At 43.6% G+C, this 16,753-nt stretch overlaps 1 protein-coding gene across 2 annotated transcripts in view; it reads left to right on the top strand.

Moving 5' to 3' along the window:
• LOC146869453 (E3 ubiquitin-protein ligase TRIM39-like) overlaps positions 1–16,753 on the top strand; it is a 123,253-nt gene that overhangs the window by 88,251 nt on the left and 18,249 nt on the right. For both annotated transcript variants that reach the window (XM_085599856.1, XM_085599855.1), the window contains one exon: positions 840–889. In XM_085599856.1, the coding sequence (XP_085455982.1) occupies positions 840–889 (50 nt within the window). The remainder of the gene's footprint in view (positions 1–839; positions 890–16,753) is intronic.

Below are 16,753 nucleotides of genomic sequence, written 5' to 3'. Positions count from 1 at the left end.
TTATCTCACCCTCTGTGATCCCGCCTGGGCCTGCTGCTTTCCCTTTACTGAGCCTCCTAACCTGTTCCCTTATCTCTCCCTCTGGGATCCCGCCTGGACCTGCTTCTTTCCCTTTACTAAGCCTCCTAACCTGTTCCCTTATCTCTCCCTCTGTGATCCCGCCTGGGCCTGCTGCTTTCCCTTCACTGAGCCTCCTAACCTGTTCCCTTATCTCTCCCCCTGTGATCCTTCCCCTACAGCCTAAAATCTGCTGTTCCATACGACGTGGGAGTTTTAGTTTTGCAACCAGTTTTTCATTACTTAGCGGTCTGGGTTCATATCTTCCTTATATATCCCACTAAGGTTCTCCAATATCTTACTTGTAGAGAATGGTGACAAGGTTTACACTGGCAGGGATTGGATGTGACAATGTTGTGTTGTGCGTCCTGTCAGGAATTCACGTAGAGCTCAGGTAGGAAGGTTTTTATTAAGTGTATACACGAGACCCCACCAGGAGCAGATGTAACCTGTTACTCAACCCATCCCCCTCACTCAGCCAACGGCCGCTCCTAGAAAACCCACAACGAGGCACTCCATAGCATCATATAAAGCACACTTGTCTCACTGAGCCATCTGCCTTAGAACACCCACATCCTGTCATAAGATGTTAAAGGTACTTTTGGATATCGTTAGAGCTTTGACTGTTGTGTATGAACAGTAACTCGCACTGAGCTCTAGTCCGCAGGCGCTGCTCTTAATACTGAATCTTATTTCAAATACGGGTCTTGTGTGATGTTCATCCTTTGTTCCTGTAGCTGTCATTGCTCTTTAATATAAAGATGATGTGTGTGTTATTACAGGTGTAATAATGTGAAGATTCAGAGCCCAGAGGTGATGAAGAGTTATAAAGGTAAATACCATTGTGATGATTAGCTCTGAATATTACTCTTCATGAAAATGATATGGTATGATATGGTGTTGTGTGCTATGGTATGTTGTGGTGTGGTATGGTGCGGTGTGCTATGGTATGGAATGGTGTGGTGTGGTGTGCTATGGTATGAATGAATGGATGAATGAAAGGGCATTTGTAAATCGCATGGCTACCCGGGAGTGTCCCAGCGCTAGGTGTGGTATTGTGTGGTATGGTGTGGTGTGGTATGGTATGGTGTGGTGTGGTGTGGTGTGGTATGGTGTGGTGTGCTATGGTATGGTGGGCTATGTTATGGTGTGGTATGGTGTGGTGTGCTATGGTATGGTGTGGTGTGCTATGGTATGGTTTGGTGGGCTATGGTATGGTGTGGCATGGTGTGCTATGGTGTGGTGGGCTATGGTATGGTGTGGTGTGTTATGGTATGGTGTGGTGTGCTATGGTATGGTGTTGTGTGCTATGGTGTGGTGTGGTGTGCTATGGTATGGTATGGTGTGGTGTGGTGTGGTACGCTATGGTATCTTGTGGTGTAGTGTGGTGTGGTGTTGTGTGGTGTGCTACTGAATGGTGTGGTATGTATGGTATGTTATGGGATATTATGGTGGGATAGCATCAGATGGGATGGTGTGGACTGGTATGTTATGATGGTATGGTGTGGTGTACTAAAGGGTGAGATCATGGTATAATATGGTATAGTGGTATGGGATAGTTTGGTATGGTGGTAATGGATTGAATGGGATGGCGATATGGTATGGTGTTGTATGGTATGGTCTGGTGTGGTATGGTATGGTATTGTATGGCATTTAGTGGTAACGTGCACTCACGTCAGGGTACAGTTACTTGATTTGTGTCTCTAAACTTTGTCTTTTCCAGATTTTTCTAGATTTCTTCTTATCTCCATTCTGTATACGTGTTGCCGCATTTCCTTTGTTTAAATCATACTTCCCCTTGAACATTCATGCTAAGTTTATTGGAAATTCAGATGTGGTAATTTCACACCTCACATTAATGATACTGCTGGGATTGACAACTGCGAGCAACTCAGTTACTGCAGTATTCTGGGACTATTGAATTGGAAATTACCTCAGAATTATTTACCACATAACATTCTATTTCCCAGAGTTTTAGCACCAACAAGGACCGAGAGCATGCATCTACATGGACCCAACGCATGCATCTAAACTGACCTGGCACATGCACCCACTCTAACCTAGAGCATGCATCTACACAGACCCAATGCATGCATGTAAACTGACCTGGCACATGCACCCACACTAACCTAGCGCAAGCATCTGCACGGACCCAACGCATGCAACCACACTGACCTAACGCATGCATCTACACGGACCCAGCTCATGCAACTACAATGATCTAACACATGCATCTACACGGACCCAATGCATGCAACCACACTGACCTAACGCATGCATCTACACGGACCCAGTTCATGCAACTACAATGACCTAACACATGCATCTACACTGAGCTAGTGCCTGCACCTGCACCTACTTAATGCATGCATTCACACTAACCTAGCGCAAGCATCTACTCTGGCCTAGAGCATAAACCTACACTGACCAAGCGCATGCAGCTACACTGACCTAGTGCATGCACCTACGCTGACCTAGAGCATGCACCTACACTGACTAAGCGCATGCACCTACACTGACCTAGTGCATGCACCTACACTGACTTAGCGCATGGGTCTACACTGACTTAGCGCATGCACCTACACTGACCTAGCGCATGCACCTACACTGACCTAGAGCATGCACCTATTCTGACCTAGAGCATGCACCTACACTGACCTAGCGCATGCACCTACACTGACCTAGCGCATGCACCTACACTGACCTAGAGCATGCACCTACACTGACCTAACGCATGCATCTACACTGACCTAGTGCATGCACCTACACTGACCTAGAGCATGCACCTACACTGACCTAGAGCATGCATCTACACTGACCTAGCTCATAAACCAACACTGACCTAGAGCATGGAGCTACACTGACCTAGCTCATAAACCAACACTGACCTAGCTCATGAACCTACTCTGACCTTGCTTGTGACCCTACACTGACCTAGCACATGCATCTACACTGACCTAGTGCATGCATCTACACTGGCCTAGCGCATGCATCCACACTGACCTAGAGAATGCACCTACACTGACCTAGTGCATGCACCTACACTGACCTATTGCACGCACACAATTCATGAGATCTTCCCTCACAGTCCACACTCCCACTCTGCACTAGCAGTTAGGCCCGTCGCATCATGCACATATGCTCTCATGCCATGCACGCACACACACAACACCAGACAATAGTAGAGACTGCTGCACTGATTTCTGCAGATAATTCCTGCTACAAGTTTTGTAATTTCTGCCAAAGTGGAATATGTCCCCAGTAATATCTGGTTGAGTGGAACCGCAAGGGGTAATGTGTGGTTATGCTGCACATGGCTATGCTGCATGTGGTAATACTGCATGTGGTAATCCTGTGTGTGGTAATACTGCATGTGGCTATGCTGCATGTGGTTATGTTGGATGTGGCTCTACTGCATGTGGTAATCCTGCATGTGGTAATACTGTATGTGGTTATGCTGCACATGGCTATACTGCATGTGGTAATACTGCATGTGGTAATACTGCATGTGGTTGTGCTGCACATGGCTATACTGCATGTGGTAATACTGCATGTGGTAATACTGTGTGTGGCTATGTTGGATGTGGCTATCCTGCATGTGGTTATGTTGGATGTGGCTATCCTGCATGTGGTAATACTGCATGTGGCTATGCTGCGTGTGGTTATGTTGGATGTGGCTATACTGCATGTGGTAATCCTGCATGTGGCTATGCTGCACATGGCTATACTGCATGTGGTAATACTGCATGTGGCTATGCTGCATGTGGTTATGTTGGATGTGGCTATACTGCATGTGGTAATCTTGCATGTGGTAATCCTGCATGTGGTAATACTGCATGTGGTTATGCTGCACATGGCTATACTGCATGTGGTAATACTGCATGTGGTAATACTGCATGTGGCTATGCTGCATGTGGTTATGCTGCATGTGGTTATGTTGGATGTGGCTATGCTGCATGTGGTTATGTTGGATGTGGCTATGCTGCATGTGGTTATGTTGGATGTGGCTATACTGCATGTGGTAATACTGCATGTGGTAATACTGCATGTGGCTATGCTGCATGTGGTTATGTTGGATGTGGCTATACTGCATGTGGTAATCCTGCATGTTGCTATGCTGAACATGGCTATCCTGCATGTTGTAATACTGCATGTGGTAATACTGCATGTGGTTATGCTGCACATGGCTATACTGCATGTGGTAATATTGCATGTGGAAATACTGCATGTGGCTATGCTGCATGTGGTTATGTTGGATGTGGCTATGCTGCATGTGGTTATGTTGGATGTGGCTATACTGCATGTGGTAATCCTGCATGTGGTAATACAGCATGTGGTTATGCTGCACATGGCTATACTGCATGTGGTAATACTGCATGTGGTAATACTGCATGTGGTTATGCTGCACATGGCTATACTGCATGTGGTAATACTGCATGTGGTAATACTGCATGTGGCTATGCTGCATGTGGTTATGTTGGATGTGGCTATGCTGCATGTGTGTTGGATGTGGCTATGCTGCATGTGGTTATGTTGGATGTGGCTATGCTGCATGTGGTAATACTGCATGTGGTAATACTGCATGTGGCTATGCTGCATGTGGTTATGTTGGATGTGGCTATACTGCATTTGGTAATCCTGCATGTGGTAATACTGCATGTGGCTATGTTGCACATGGCTATACTGCATGTGGTAATACTGCATGTGGTTATGCTGCACCTGGCTATACTGCGTGTGGTAATACTGCATGTGGTAATACTGCATGTGGCTTAGCTGCATGTGGTTATGTTGGATGTGGCTATGCTGCATGTGGTTATGTTGGTTGTGGCTATACTGCATGTGGTAATCCTGCATGTGGTTATGCTGCACATGGCTATACTGCATGTGGCTATACTGCATGTGGCTATACTGCATGTGGTAATACTGCATGTGGCTATGCTGCATGTGGTTATGTTGGATGTGGCTATGCTGCATGTGGTTATGTTGGATGTGGCTATACTGCATGTGGTAATACTGCATGTGGTAATACTGCATGTGGCTATGCTTTATGTGGTTATGTTGGATCTGGCTATGCTGCATGTGGTTATGTTGGATGTGGCTATACTGCATGTGGTAATACTGCATGTGGTTATGTTGGATGTGGCTATGCTGCATGTGGTTATGTTGGATGTGGCTATGCTGCATGTGGTTATGTTGGATGTGGCTATACTGCATGTGGTAATCCTGCATGTGGTAATACTGCATGTGGTTATGCTGCACATGGCTATACTGCATGTGGCTATACTGCATGTGGTAATACTGCATGTGGCTATACTGTATGTGGTTATGCTGCACATGGCTATACTGCATGTGGTAATACTGTCACCTGGAATACCAGTTGGGCAGAAACTTCATTTTTTTGTCACATTAGTGTTGACACAAAACTGTAAATAGGAATCTTTGGTCTGTGGCTTCTGACAGGGTGTTGGAGTTCAGTAAGATATTCTGGCTCAGCCCCTGCAGTGTTTCTACAAGATACCTTAGTCTCCAATATGTCTGTAAATAATCAGACACCCAAATTGTAATCTTGCTTTGTTCCCACTGTAACTTTCTAACCCACAAATGATGTGCGGTGGTTTATTTCCCTAAATACTTGGAGTTTTAAATAAATGTATTAGGAAAACGTGAAAACCCTCCCACACAACACAAAGTCTTGACTTCACTAGAGCTTAGCTCAGGCCTGGGCCGGCCCCTGCTGGAAGTGAATCAGATTAAAATGATCCTCTCTCCGGCTGCACTGACCTGAGGTAGAAATGTTTATTCCCTCTCAGACATTCCTAAGGCTAGACAGGGGCCTTGCGAACATGGACCTGAGATTGGACATCCCAAGAGATGGACCTCGGCTTTCCGGCCTTTACGTCACAACCACATGTCTTTCGTCCACAGCACTTCTGATCAGAAACTTAACTGTGACCCCAAATCCTGGCTGAGGTCTAGTAGGAATAGGGAGGCAGCGTCTGTGGACAGCTAAAGCCAAAGGCAGTGTCTGCAAAGTCTGTGGGAGTCTAAAAGTCACGGGGACCACCAGCAAGATGTGCAGAGTGGTATCTGTGCATGAGTTTACCTGCTGCGGACTTACACCTGGAATAACATCTGTAACTACACTCATTAATTCTACTAATGCCAACCAATCGAAGCATCCCTAAAGGGTGGTGTCTACCTGGGCCACTAAACTAGTACAGTATACCTTCTAGAAGCTCTGTCATTCTGTACCATCTGATACTGTGTGCTCACTAGTACAGTATACATGGAAGTAGCTAATTTACTCTGTACCATCTAATGCAGTGTACTGACTAGTACAGTATACCTTGGGGTAACTTTACCACTCTGTACCATCTAATATAGTGTACTTACTAGTACAGTAGACCTTGGAGTAGCTCTGACAGTCCGTACCATCTAATGCTGTGTACTGACTAGGACAGTATACCTTCTAGAAGCTCTGTTACCCTGTGCCATCTAATACAGTGTACGGACAAGTACAGAATACCTTCAAGTACCTCTGTAATTCTGTGCCATCTAATTCAGTCTACTGACTACTACAGTATGCCTTTCAGTAGCTCTGTCACTCTGTACCATCTAATACAGTGTACTGACTAGTACAGTATATGTTCTAGTAGCTCTGTTGCTCGATTACATCTAATACAGTGTACTGACTAGTACAGTATATGTTCTAGTAGCTCTGTTGCTCGATTACATCTAATACAGTGTACTGACTAGTACATTAGACCTTCTAGTAGCTCTGGAACTATATTCCATCTAAAATAGTGTACTGACTACTACAGTATACCTTAGAGTAGCTGAAAAGGAAGGAAATTACCTGCCACAGATTAATAATGAAACAAGGCCCTATACGGGGTCCAAACAATTTATACCCACGACCAGTAGGCAAACCAGGACAATGAACAACTCAATATTGATGTCACGGAATTTATTAATCTTTTAATTAATTAAAAAAAAAAGATTTTTTGAGTGTATTGATCAACATCAAAGCCTAGGGTAGATATAAAAACATTACAAAATTCATGTAAATAAAGCTGATAACAGTCCCACACATCTCCTTCAAAACAACACGGTCAAACTAGCACTCACTCAACAGCGACATCATACACCACATCACATCAGTACACAAAAATAAAATCGCCCTGATGAAGGTGTAGCCCCTGTTGGGGCCTGACACCGAAACGCGCGTTGGCGTTTTTAAGCCCACCGGGCTGCTGAAACTTTATTTGTTGAATCTGAACAGCAGAATTGCTACCTAATCATCTATATGATTTTATTTTTGTGTACTGATGTGATGTGGTGTATGATGTCGCTGTTGAGTGAGTGCTAGTTTGACCGTGTTGTTTTGAAGGAGATGTGTGGGACTGTTAGCAGCTTTATTTACATGAATTTTGCAATGTTTTGATATCTACCCTAGGCTTTGATGTTGATCAATACACTCAAAAAATCTTTTTAAAAAAATGTATTAAAAGATTAATAAATTCAGTGACATCATTATTGAGTTGTTCATTGTCCTGGTTTGCCTACTGGTCGTGGGTATAAATTGTTTGGACCCCGTATAGGGCCTTGTTTCATTATTAATCTGTGGCAGGTAATTTCCTTCCTTTTCGGTAATTCTTAGTTCCCCTGCTTTACCTGCCCCTATCATATTTCAGGGGTCCCCCTTCTTAGTGGATGTTAAGTCACAGCCCTGTGCTGTGGGGGCTATTTGGTCCTTTCTTTGGAATAATTGTGCTTTAATTGTTTTTCTCCTTTTTGTCCTTTTTTCTCTGTCTCACTATTTCCTTTCCAAAATCACCGTTTTTGGCTATTGGTTTGCCTGGGACCCCATAATTTGGTGGTGCCCTCAGCACCCTCCCACCATGGAAAGTATCAAGACTTTCGGATTTTCAGATGAAGACTTTGCCAAAATGATAGGCTTAGCTGCTGGTAATGATCAACAATTCTCTTTTAATAAAGGGTTGGAGGGGGAATGAACCAAACTCTTAAATTTAAAGAAAAAGACTAAACGTACTGAATTTCATGCCAAATTCATGCTGGAATATCTGAAAGCGGGAACGATCCCTATTGGACTGAGAGTCAGAAATATACCTGGTCTTTTCATAGAGATTAGACAATTTCTAGAAAAATAGGCTCTAATATCCAATAGATGTTCCAGAGATTGGATGATGTTGATTGTGGAAACTGCCAGAGAAGTTATAGCTATCCTCAACAGAGAGATAGATGAACTGGAAGAAAAATTGAAAAAAGATAATCCAGTTGAAATGGGGAAGAAGAAACTAGAGGAAATCTGTTTAGAACTTGACTCCTTCACAGATTATCTCTTAAAGAGAAAAACAGATAAGCTCAGGAAAGACATTCGCGCATTTACCCAAGAACGCGCATACCCCTACTTAACTACTAACTTCTACAACATCTCAGAAGGCTCCACCCCTGGCAGCGACACCCCCAGATGGGGCAACAGACGGGTTACCACCTTCTCAGACACTACAGATTCCGAGGGTGAGGGCCCCAGTAATTATGACCCTAACTACCAGCATAGACAAGACACCTTTGAAAGACCAACCATGCCTAATCGTTTTTTAGGCAATCGCAGGGGGAATTTTCGCCCCAGAACGCGAAACCCACAACAAAGGAATTACCGTCAGGATCAAACCCTGCCACAAATGTACATCCAGACACGCCAACAACAATACTGGAAAACGTAAAAAGCATTCCTGTATTCAATCTGTCTACTACCTGTGTGGGCCCTGAAGCTCTGACTCTTTTATCCAGCAAATTTGAACTTTTGAAAGATCTCTATCTATTTTTTCATAAAATTAGACTAAAAAAATATTTTTCCAACAGACCTTCCCCTGAAACTGATGAAAGTCCATCTGGTTTGAAGCCTCCATCCAATTTCACCCCCTCGCTGGAAGTAGTTGGACCGGAGGTTGGTATCTTTGAGAAGGTCGTGACAAAAAAGATCTGTAAAATCATCAAATATGTACCAAAACCCCCTAGCAACCTCTCTAGGGAGGAAAATAACACTTTGCTAGCTCTTAAGTCCAATCAAAACCTTACCATCAAACCCTGCGATAAGGGTGGTGGCATTGTGATTTTTGACACCCCCACATATATTGACAAAATGAACACCCTTTTGGCTGCTGATAGACACTACAAAAAAATTGGCAGGAACCCTGAACCTATCTTGAAACAACGTATCCTTGCAATGGTGGAGGAGGCTGTTGACAAAGGATATATATGTTCCAAGGAAGCGGAGTTTTTGACACCTAGTTATACCCGCATGCCTATTATTTATGGGGTCCCCAAGACCCACAAAAACACTATTGACCCCCCTCAGAGACCGATAGTATCCACTATCGGATCAGCCACGGAACCCCTCTCCAAATATATTGACCGTTTTCTTCAACCTTTGGTTAATAAACTGGAGTCCTTTGTCAAAGACACTGGCCACTTCATCTCCAGAACTGAGGGAGCGCCTTTTCATGCTGATAGGGAATTGTTGGTAACCCTGGATCTCGAATCCTTATATACTAACATCCCCCTGAGATTACTAACGCACCCTTTATCATTCAATGTCTCAAAATAGTTCTCTACGAAAACTATTTTGAATTTAACCACTGCTTCTTCCAACAGATACAAGGAGTCAGTATGGGGGCCTCTTGTGCTCCAAGTATTGCTTGTCTCTATATGGGACATTTTGAACAGAGGAATATATACAACAAGATGGCCCCCTTTCATGAGAATGTTCGAACATGGGTCTGATTTATTGACGACATCTTCTTCATCTGGGAGGGCGACCAAACCTCATTGGATGTTTTCATATTGTGGATCAATGCGGCCGATATCAATCTCAAGTTCAGGGCCCGTTCCAGCAAACTCCAATTGGAGTTCCTTGATGTTTGGATTAGACATAATCAAAACAAACTTTATGTATCCCTATTCACCAAACCTACTGCCAGGAACACGCTTCTGCAGTATGGCAGTTACCACCCTCGCTGCCAAAGGGATAGTATCCCATTTAGTCAATTTCTTCGAATTCGAAGAAACTGTTCCAACAGCAAGGACTTTCTTAAACAAGCTGAGGTCCTTAGGAGAAAACTTATCCATCGAGGTTATCCCCAGAAACTTATAAAGGACTCCCTCAAAAGGGCCAGATATTTCAACCGAGACTCTATGTTCCTACCTAAGGAAAAACAACCTGCTGACAAAATGGTCTGTGTGACTAAACACTCCAACATTGACCACAAATTGAGACAGCCCATCAATTCTTGTTGGTATCTCTTTAACACGGGCAATGAAGATTACATTCTTCCGAAACCCATCTTTGCGTTCAAAAGGAACAAGAACCTTAAGAACCATCTGGTCAAAGGCAAACTACAGGAACCCCCTTCCCTTCATCAAAAAGCTATCATTGGCCATGGACCTATTTTGGGTAACCATCGTTGTGGCAACTGTCAGGCCTGCCCCAATGCCCTTATAGGAGATACCATTGACACCCCGGAACGTCTGGTCAAACTATCGAAAATGACAAACTGCCGCACCTCTAATATTGTGTATGTGATCTTGTGCCCATGTCGCCTAGTTTATGTTGGAGAGACTGGACGCGAATGCAGGACCAGAATTGGAGAACACAAGTCCAATATTCGGACTAAGAAATCGTCTGCCCCACTGGTTCCTCATTGGCTTGAAAAGAATCATACTGAACAGGATCTTAAGTGGTCTATCCTGGAGAGAATCGTGACCTATCCCGGAAAAGACCCTGTGCAGATCCGCAAAAAAAGAGAGGTATTTTGGATCTACCTCCTTAACGCAGTGAATAAGGGCTTAAACGAACATTGCCCTTGGGAGAATGCGATAACATAACCTTATTGTCGATTGTTCGCATTTCCCTCCTTGAATGGACACTCTTGGATCCCCCCTTATCTGTTCTTATTTACTGTCTTTCGTGAGTCCCTATTGTTGTTTTTGATCCTTATCCCCATTGCGATTGAGTATATTTGGCCCTCCCCTACTTGAATTGAGTTTAATTTACTCATTCAAGATGGCCGCCGTGCCTGTTGCGTACACCTTTTTCCTTAGTCCTCTCTTTATTTCACATTTCACATCCGCGTTGATAACCCCTGGCCATTTATTCTTACCCCGATTGCGTCTGAGTGTATTTGGCCATCCACTACTTGAATCGAGTGTATTTTACTCGCTCAAGATGGCCGCAGAGCCTGTTTTGCACACCTTTTTCCTTTAGTCCTTTCTTTATTTCACATTTCACATTTGCGTTAATTATTCCTGGCCGTCTATTGGCTAGCCGACATTCTGCCTCGGCTTATGACGCCTTCTTGTCTCTCTTGTTTCTTCCATTCACGGAAGTACCTTATCCGTCGCGAATCAGTGAGACTAATGCTCCGTGCTGTTCTCCCGCCGGTTAATACAGGTAAGTGGCCTTGAATCCGTTCGGACCCGCCTATCCTCCCTCCCGCCTTCCTGTGCGCTGGTAGGCCGTGTGACATTTATCCTTTTTATTGCTATCTTAGGCATCGACGTATCTACAACTCTCCTCTACTTAACTTCGATGCCTCTTATCCCGCTCAACTGACCGGGATCCATTCGTTCCTTGACACTCACCCTGACGAGATCAATTTCTACCCCCTCTGGCCAATTGGTGGCGAACTTTCCCTCCTATTGGACGAGGATCGATCTTTAGACGCACGGCTGGTGGGTAGCTGGTTTTTTGCACGTCTGCCCATATATATGTGTATATATATAAAAAAAATATACATATATATGTTTTCTGTTCTTCCCCCTTTCTTTGCACTTTATTCCAATTCATAGATGTTATCTTTAATTCTTTATATTTAATTTTCCATACCTATGGCAAACCTTCAGTGACAATTGATCTATAATATATAGGCTCGAGTGATTATTTTAGCATGCCTCCCTGACAGACTATGAACTATAGTCATACACTGTAGAAGAAATGTATATCACGTATCATTTATTTGCTGTCTGACCCTTGATAGTATTTGGGTAATTGAACATGTACATATATATTTTTTTCTATTTTTTTCTGTCTATAGGTGTGTCTGTCCCACTCTACCTGCCCTCCTTCGCCCTGATGAAGATGTAGCCCCTGTTGGGGCCTGACACCGAAACGCGCGTTGGCGTTTTTAAGCCCACCGGGCTGCTGAAACTTTATTTGTTGAATGTGAACAGCAGAATTGCTACCTAATCATCTATATGATTTTATTTTTGTGTACTGATGTGATGTGGTGTAGGATGTCGCTGTTGAGTGAGTGCTAGTTTGACCGTGTTGTTTTGAAGGAGCTGTGTGGGACTGTTAGCAGCTTTATTTACATGAATTTTGTAATGTTTTGATATCTACCCTAGGCTTTGATGTTGATCAATACACTCAAAAAATCTTTTTAAAAAAATTAATTAAAAGATTAATAAATTCAGTGACATCAATATTGAGTTGTTCATTGTCCTGGTTTGCCTACTGGTCGTGGGTATAAATTATTTGGACCCCGTATAGGGCCTTGTTTCATTATTAATCTGTGGCAGGTAATTTCCTTCCTTTTCGGTAATTCTTAGTTCCCCTGCTTTACCTGCCCCTATCATATTTCAGGGGTCCCCCTTCTTAGTGGATGTTAAGTCACAGCCCTGTGCTGTGGGGGCTATTTGGTCCTTTCTTTGGAATAATTGTGCTTTAATTGTTTTTCTCCTTTTTGTCCTTTTTTCTCTGTCTCACTATTTCCTTTCCAAAATCACCGTTTTTGGCTATTGGTTTGCCTGGGACCCCATAATTTGGTGGTGCCCTCAGCACCCTCCCACCATGGAAAGTATCAAGACTTTCGGATTTTCAGATGAAGACTTTGCCAAAATGATAGGCTTAGCTGCTGGTAATGATCAACAATTCTCTTTTAATAAAGGGTTGGAGGGGGAATGAACCAAACTCTTAAATTTAAAGAAAAAGACTAAACGTACTGAATTTCATGCCAAATTCATGCTGGAATATCTGAAAGCGGGAACGATCCCTATTGGACTGAGAGTCAGAAATATACCTGGTCTTTTCATAGAGATTAGACAATTTCTAGAAAAATAGGCTCTAATATCCAATAGATGTTCCAGAGATTGGATGATGTTGATTGTGGAAACTGCCAGAGAAGTTATAGCTATCCTCAACAGAGAGATAGATGAACTGGAAGAAAAATTGAAAAAAGATAATCCAGTTGAAATGGGGAAGAAGAAACTAGAGGAAATCTGTTTAGAACTTGACTCCTTCACAGATTATCTCTTAAAGAGAAAAACAGATAAGCTCAGGAAAGACATTCGCGCATTTACCCAAGAACGCGCATACCCCTACTTAACTACTAACTTCTACAACATCTCAGAAGGCTCCACCCCTGGCAGCGACACCCCCAGATGGGGCAACAGACGGGTTACCACCTTCTCAGACACTACAGATTCCGAGGGTGAGGGCCCCAGTAATTATGACCCTAACTACCAGCATAGACAAGACACCTTTGAAAGACCAACCATGCCTAATCGTTTTTTAGGCAATCGCAGGGGGAATTTTCGCCCCAGAACGCGAAACCCACAACAAAGGAATTACCGTCAGGATCAAACCCTGCCACAAATGTACATCCAGACACGCCAACAACAATACTGGAAAACGTAAAAAGCATTCCTGTATTCAATCTGTCTACTACCTGTGTGGGCCCTGAAGCTCTGACTCTTTTATCCAGCAAATTTGAACTTTTGAAAGATCTCTATCTATTTTTTCATAAAATTAGACTAAAAAAATATTTTTCCAACAGACCTTCCCCTGAAACTGATGAAAGCCCATCTGGTTTGAAGCCTCCATCCAATTTCACCCCCTCGCTGGAAGTAGTTGGACCGGAGGTTGGTATCTTTGAGAAGGTCGTGACAAAAAAGATCTGTAAAATCATCAAATATGTACCAAAACCCCCTAGCAACCTCTCTAGGGAGGAAAATAACACTTTGCTAGCTCTTAAGTCCAATCAAAACCTTACCATCAAACCCTGCGATAAGGGTGGTGGCATTGTGATTTTTGACACCCCCACATATATTGACAAAATGAACACCCTTTTGGCTGCTGATAGACACTACAAAAAAATTGGCAGGAACCCTGAACCTATCTTGAAACAACGTATCCTTGCAATGGTGGAGGAGGCTGTTGACAAAGGATATATATGTTCCAAGGAAGCAGAGTTTTTGACACCTAGTTATACCCGCATGCCTATTATTTATGGGGTCCCCAAGACCCACAAAAACACTATTGACCCCCCTCAGAGACCGATAGTATCCACTATCGGATCAGCCACGGAACCCCTCTCCAAATATATTGACCGTTTTCTTCAACCTTTGGTTAATAAACTGGAGTCCTTTGTCAAAGACACTGGCCACTTCATCTCCAGAACTGAGGGAGCGCCTTTTCATGCTGATAGGGAATTGTTGGTAACCCTGGATCTCGAATCCTTATATACTAACATCCCCCTGAGATTACTAACGCACCCTTTATCATTCAATGTCTCAAAATAGTTCTCTACGAAAACTATTTTGAATTTAACCACTGCTTCTTCCAACAGATACAAGGAGTCAGTATGGGGGCCTCTTGTGCTCCAAGTATTGCTTGTCTCTATATGGGACATTTTGAACAGAGGAATATATACAACAAGATGGCCCCCTTTCATGAGAATGTTCGAACATGGGTCTGATTTATTGACGACATCTTCTTCATCTGGAAGGGCGACCAAACCTCATTGGATGTTTTCATATTGTGGATCAATGCGGCCGATATCAATCTCAAGTTCACGGCCCGTTCCAGCAACCTCCAATTGGAGTTCCTTGATGTTTGGATTAGACATAATCAAAACAAACTTTATGTATCCCTATTAACCAAACCTACTGCCAGGAACACGCTTCTGCAGTATGGCAGTTACCACCCTCGCTGCCAAAGGGATAGTATCCCATTTAGTCAATTTCTTCGAATTCGAAGAAACTGTTCCAACATCAAGGACTTTCTTAAACAAGCTGAGGTCCTTAGGAGAAAACTTATCCATCGAGGTTATCCCCAGAAACTTATAAAGGACTCCCTCAAAAGGGCCAGATATTTCAACCGAGACTCTATGTTCCTACCTAAGGAAAAACAACCTGCTGACAAAATGATCTGTGTGACTAAACACTCCAACATTGACCACAAATTGAGACAGCCCATCAATTCTTGTTGGTATCTCTTTAACACGGGCAATGAAGATTACATTCTTCCGAAACCCATCTTTGCGTTCAAAAGGAACAAGAACCTTAAGAACCATCTGGTCAAAGGCAAACTACAGGAACCCCCTTCCCTTCATCAAAAAGCTATCATTGGCCATGGACCTATTTTGGGTAACCATCGTTGTGGCAACTGTCAGGCCTGCCCCAATGCCCTTATAGGAGATACCATTGACACCCCGGAACGTCTGGTCAAACTATCGAAAATGACAAACTGCCGCACCTCTAATATTGTGTATGTGATCTTGTGCCCATGTCGCCTAGTTTATGTTGGAGAGACTGGACGCGAATGCAGGACCAGAATTGGAGAACACAAGTCCAATATTCGGACTAAGAAATCGTCTGCCCCACTGGTTCCTCATTGGCTTGAAAAGAATCATACTGAACAGGATCTTAAGTGGTCTATCCTGGAGAGAATCGTGACCTATCCCGGAAAAGACCCTGTGCAGATCCGCAAAAAAAGAGAGGTATTTTGGATCTACCTCCTTAACGCAGTGAATAAGGGCTTAAACGAACATTGCCCTTGGGAGAATGCGATAACATAACCTTATTGTCGATTGTTCGCATTTCCCTCCTTGAATGGACACTCTTGGATCCCCCCTTATCTGTTCTTATTTACTGTCTTTCGTGAGTCCCTATTGTTGTTTTTGATCCTTATCCCCATTGCGATTGAGTATATTTGGCCCTCCCCTACTTGAATTGAGTTTAATTTACTCATTCAAGATGGCCGCCGTGCCTGTTGCGTACACCTTTTTCCTTAGTCCTCTCTTTATTTCACATTTCACATCCGCGTTGATAACCCCTGGCCATTTATTCTTACCCCGATTGCGTCTGAGTGTATTTGGCCATCCACTACTTGAATCGAGTGTATTTTACTCGCTCAAGATGGCCGCAGAGCCTGTTTTGCACACCTTTTTCCTTTAGTCCTTTCTTTATTTCACATTTCACATTTGCGTTAATTATTCCTGGCCGTCTATTGGCTAGCCGACATTCTGCCTCGGCTTATGACGCCTCCTTGTCTCTCTTGTTTCTTCCATTCACGGAAGTACCTTATCCGTCGCGAATCAGTGAGACTAATGCTCCGTGCTGTTCTCCCGCCGGTTAATACAGGTAAGTGGCCTTGAATCCGTTCGGACCCGCCTATCCTCCCTCCCGCCTTCCTGTGCGCTGGTAGGCCGTGTGACATTTATCCTTTTTATTGCTATCTTAGGCATCGACGTATCTACAACTCTCCTCTACTTAACTTCGATGCCTCTTATCCCGCTCAACTGACCGGGATCCATTCGTTCCTTGACACTCACCCTGACGAGATCAATTTCTACCCCCTCTGGCCAATTGGTGGCGAACTTTCCCTCCTATTGGA

Source organism: Triturus cristatus, chromosome 1_1, assembly GCF_964204655.1.
Source record: "Triturus cristatus chromosome 1_1, aTriCri1.1, whole genome shotgun sequence".
NCBI lineage: Eukaryota > Metazoa > Chordata > Amphibia > Caudata > Salamandridae > Triturus > Triturus cristatus.
Note: the sequence above shows the minus strand (reverse complement) of the source record. Positions and strands in the feature narration are given on the sequence as shown.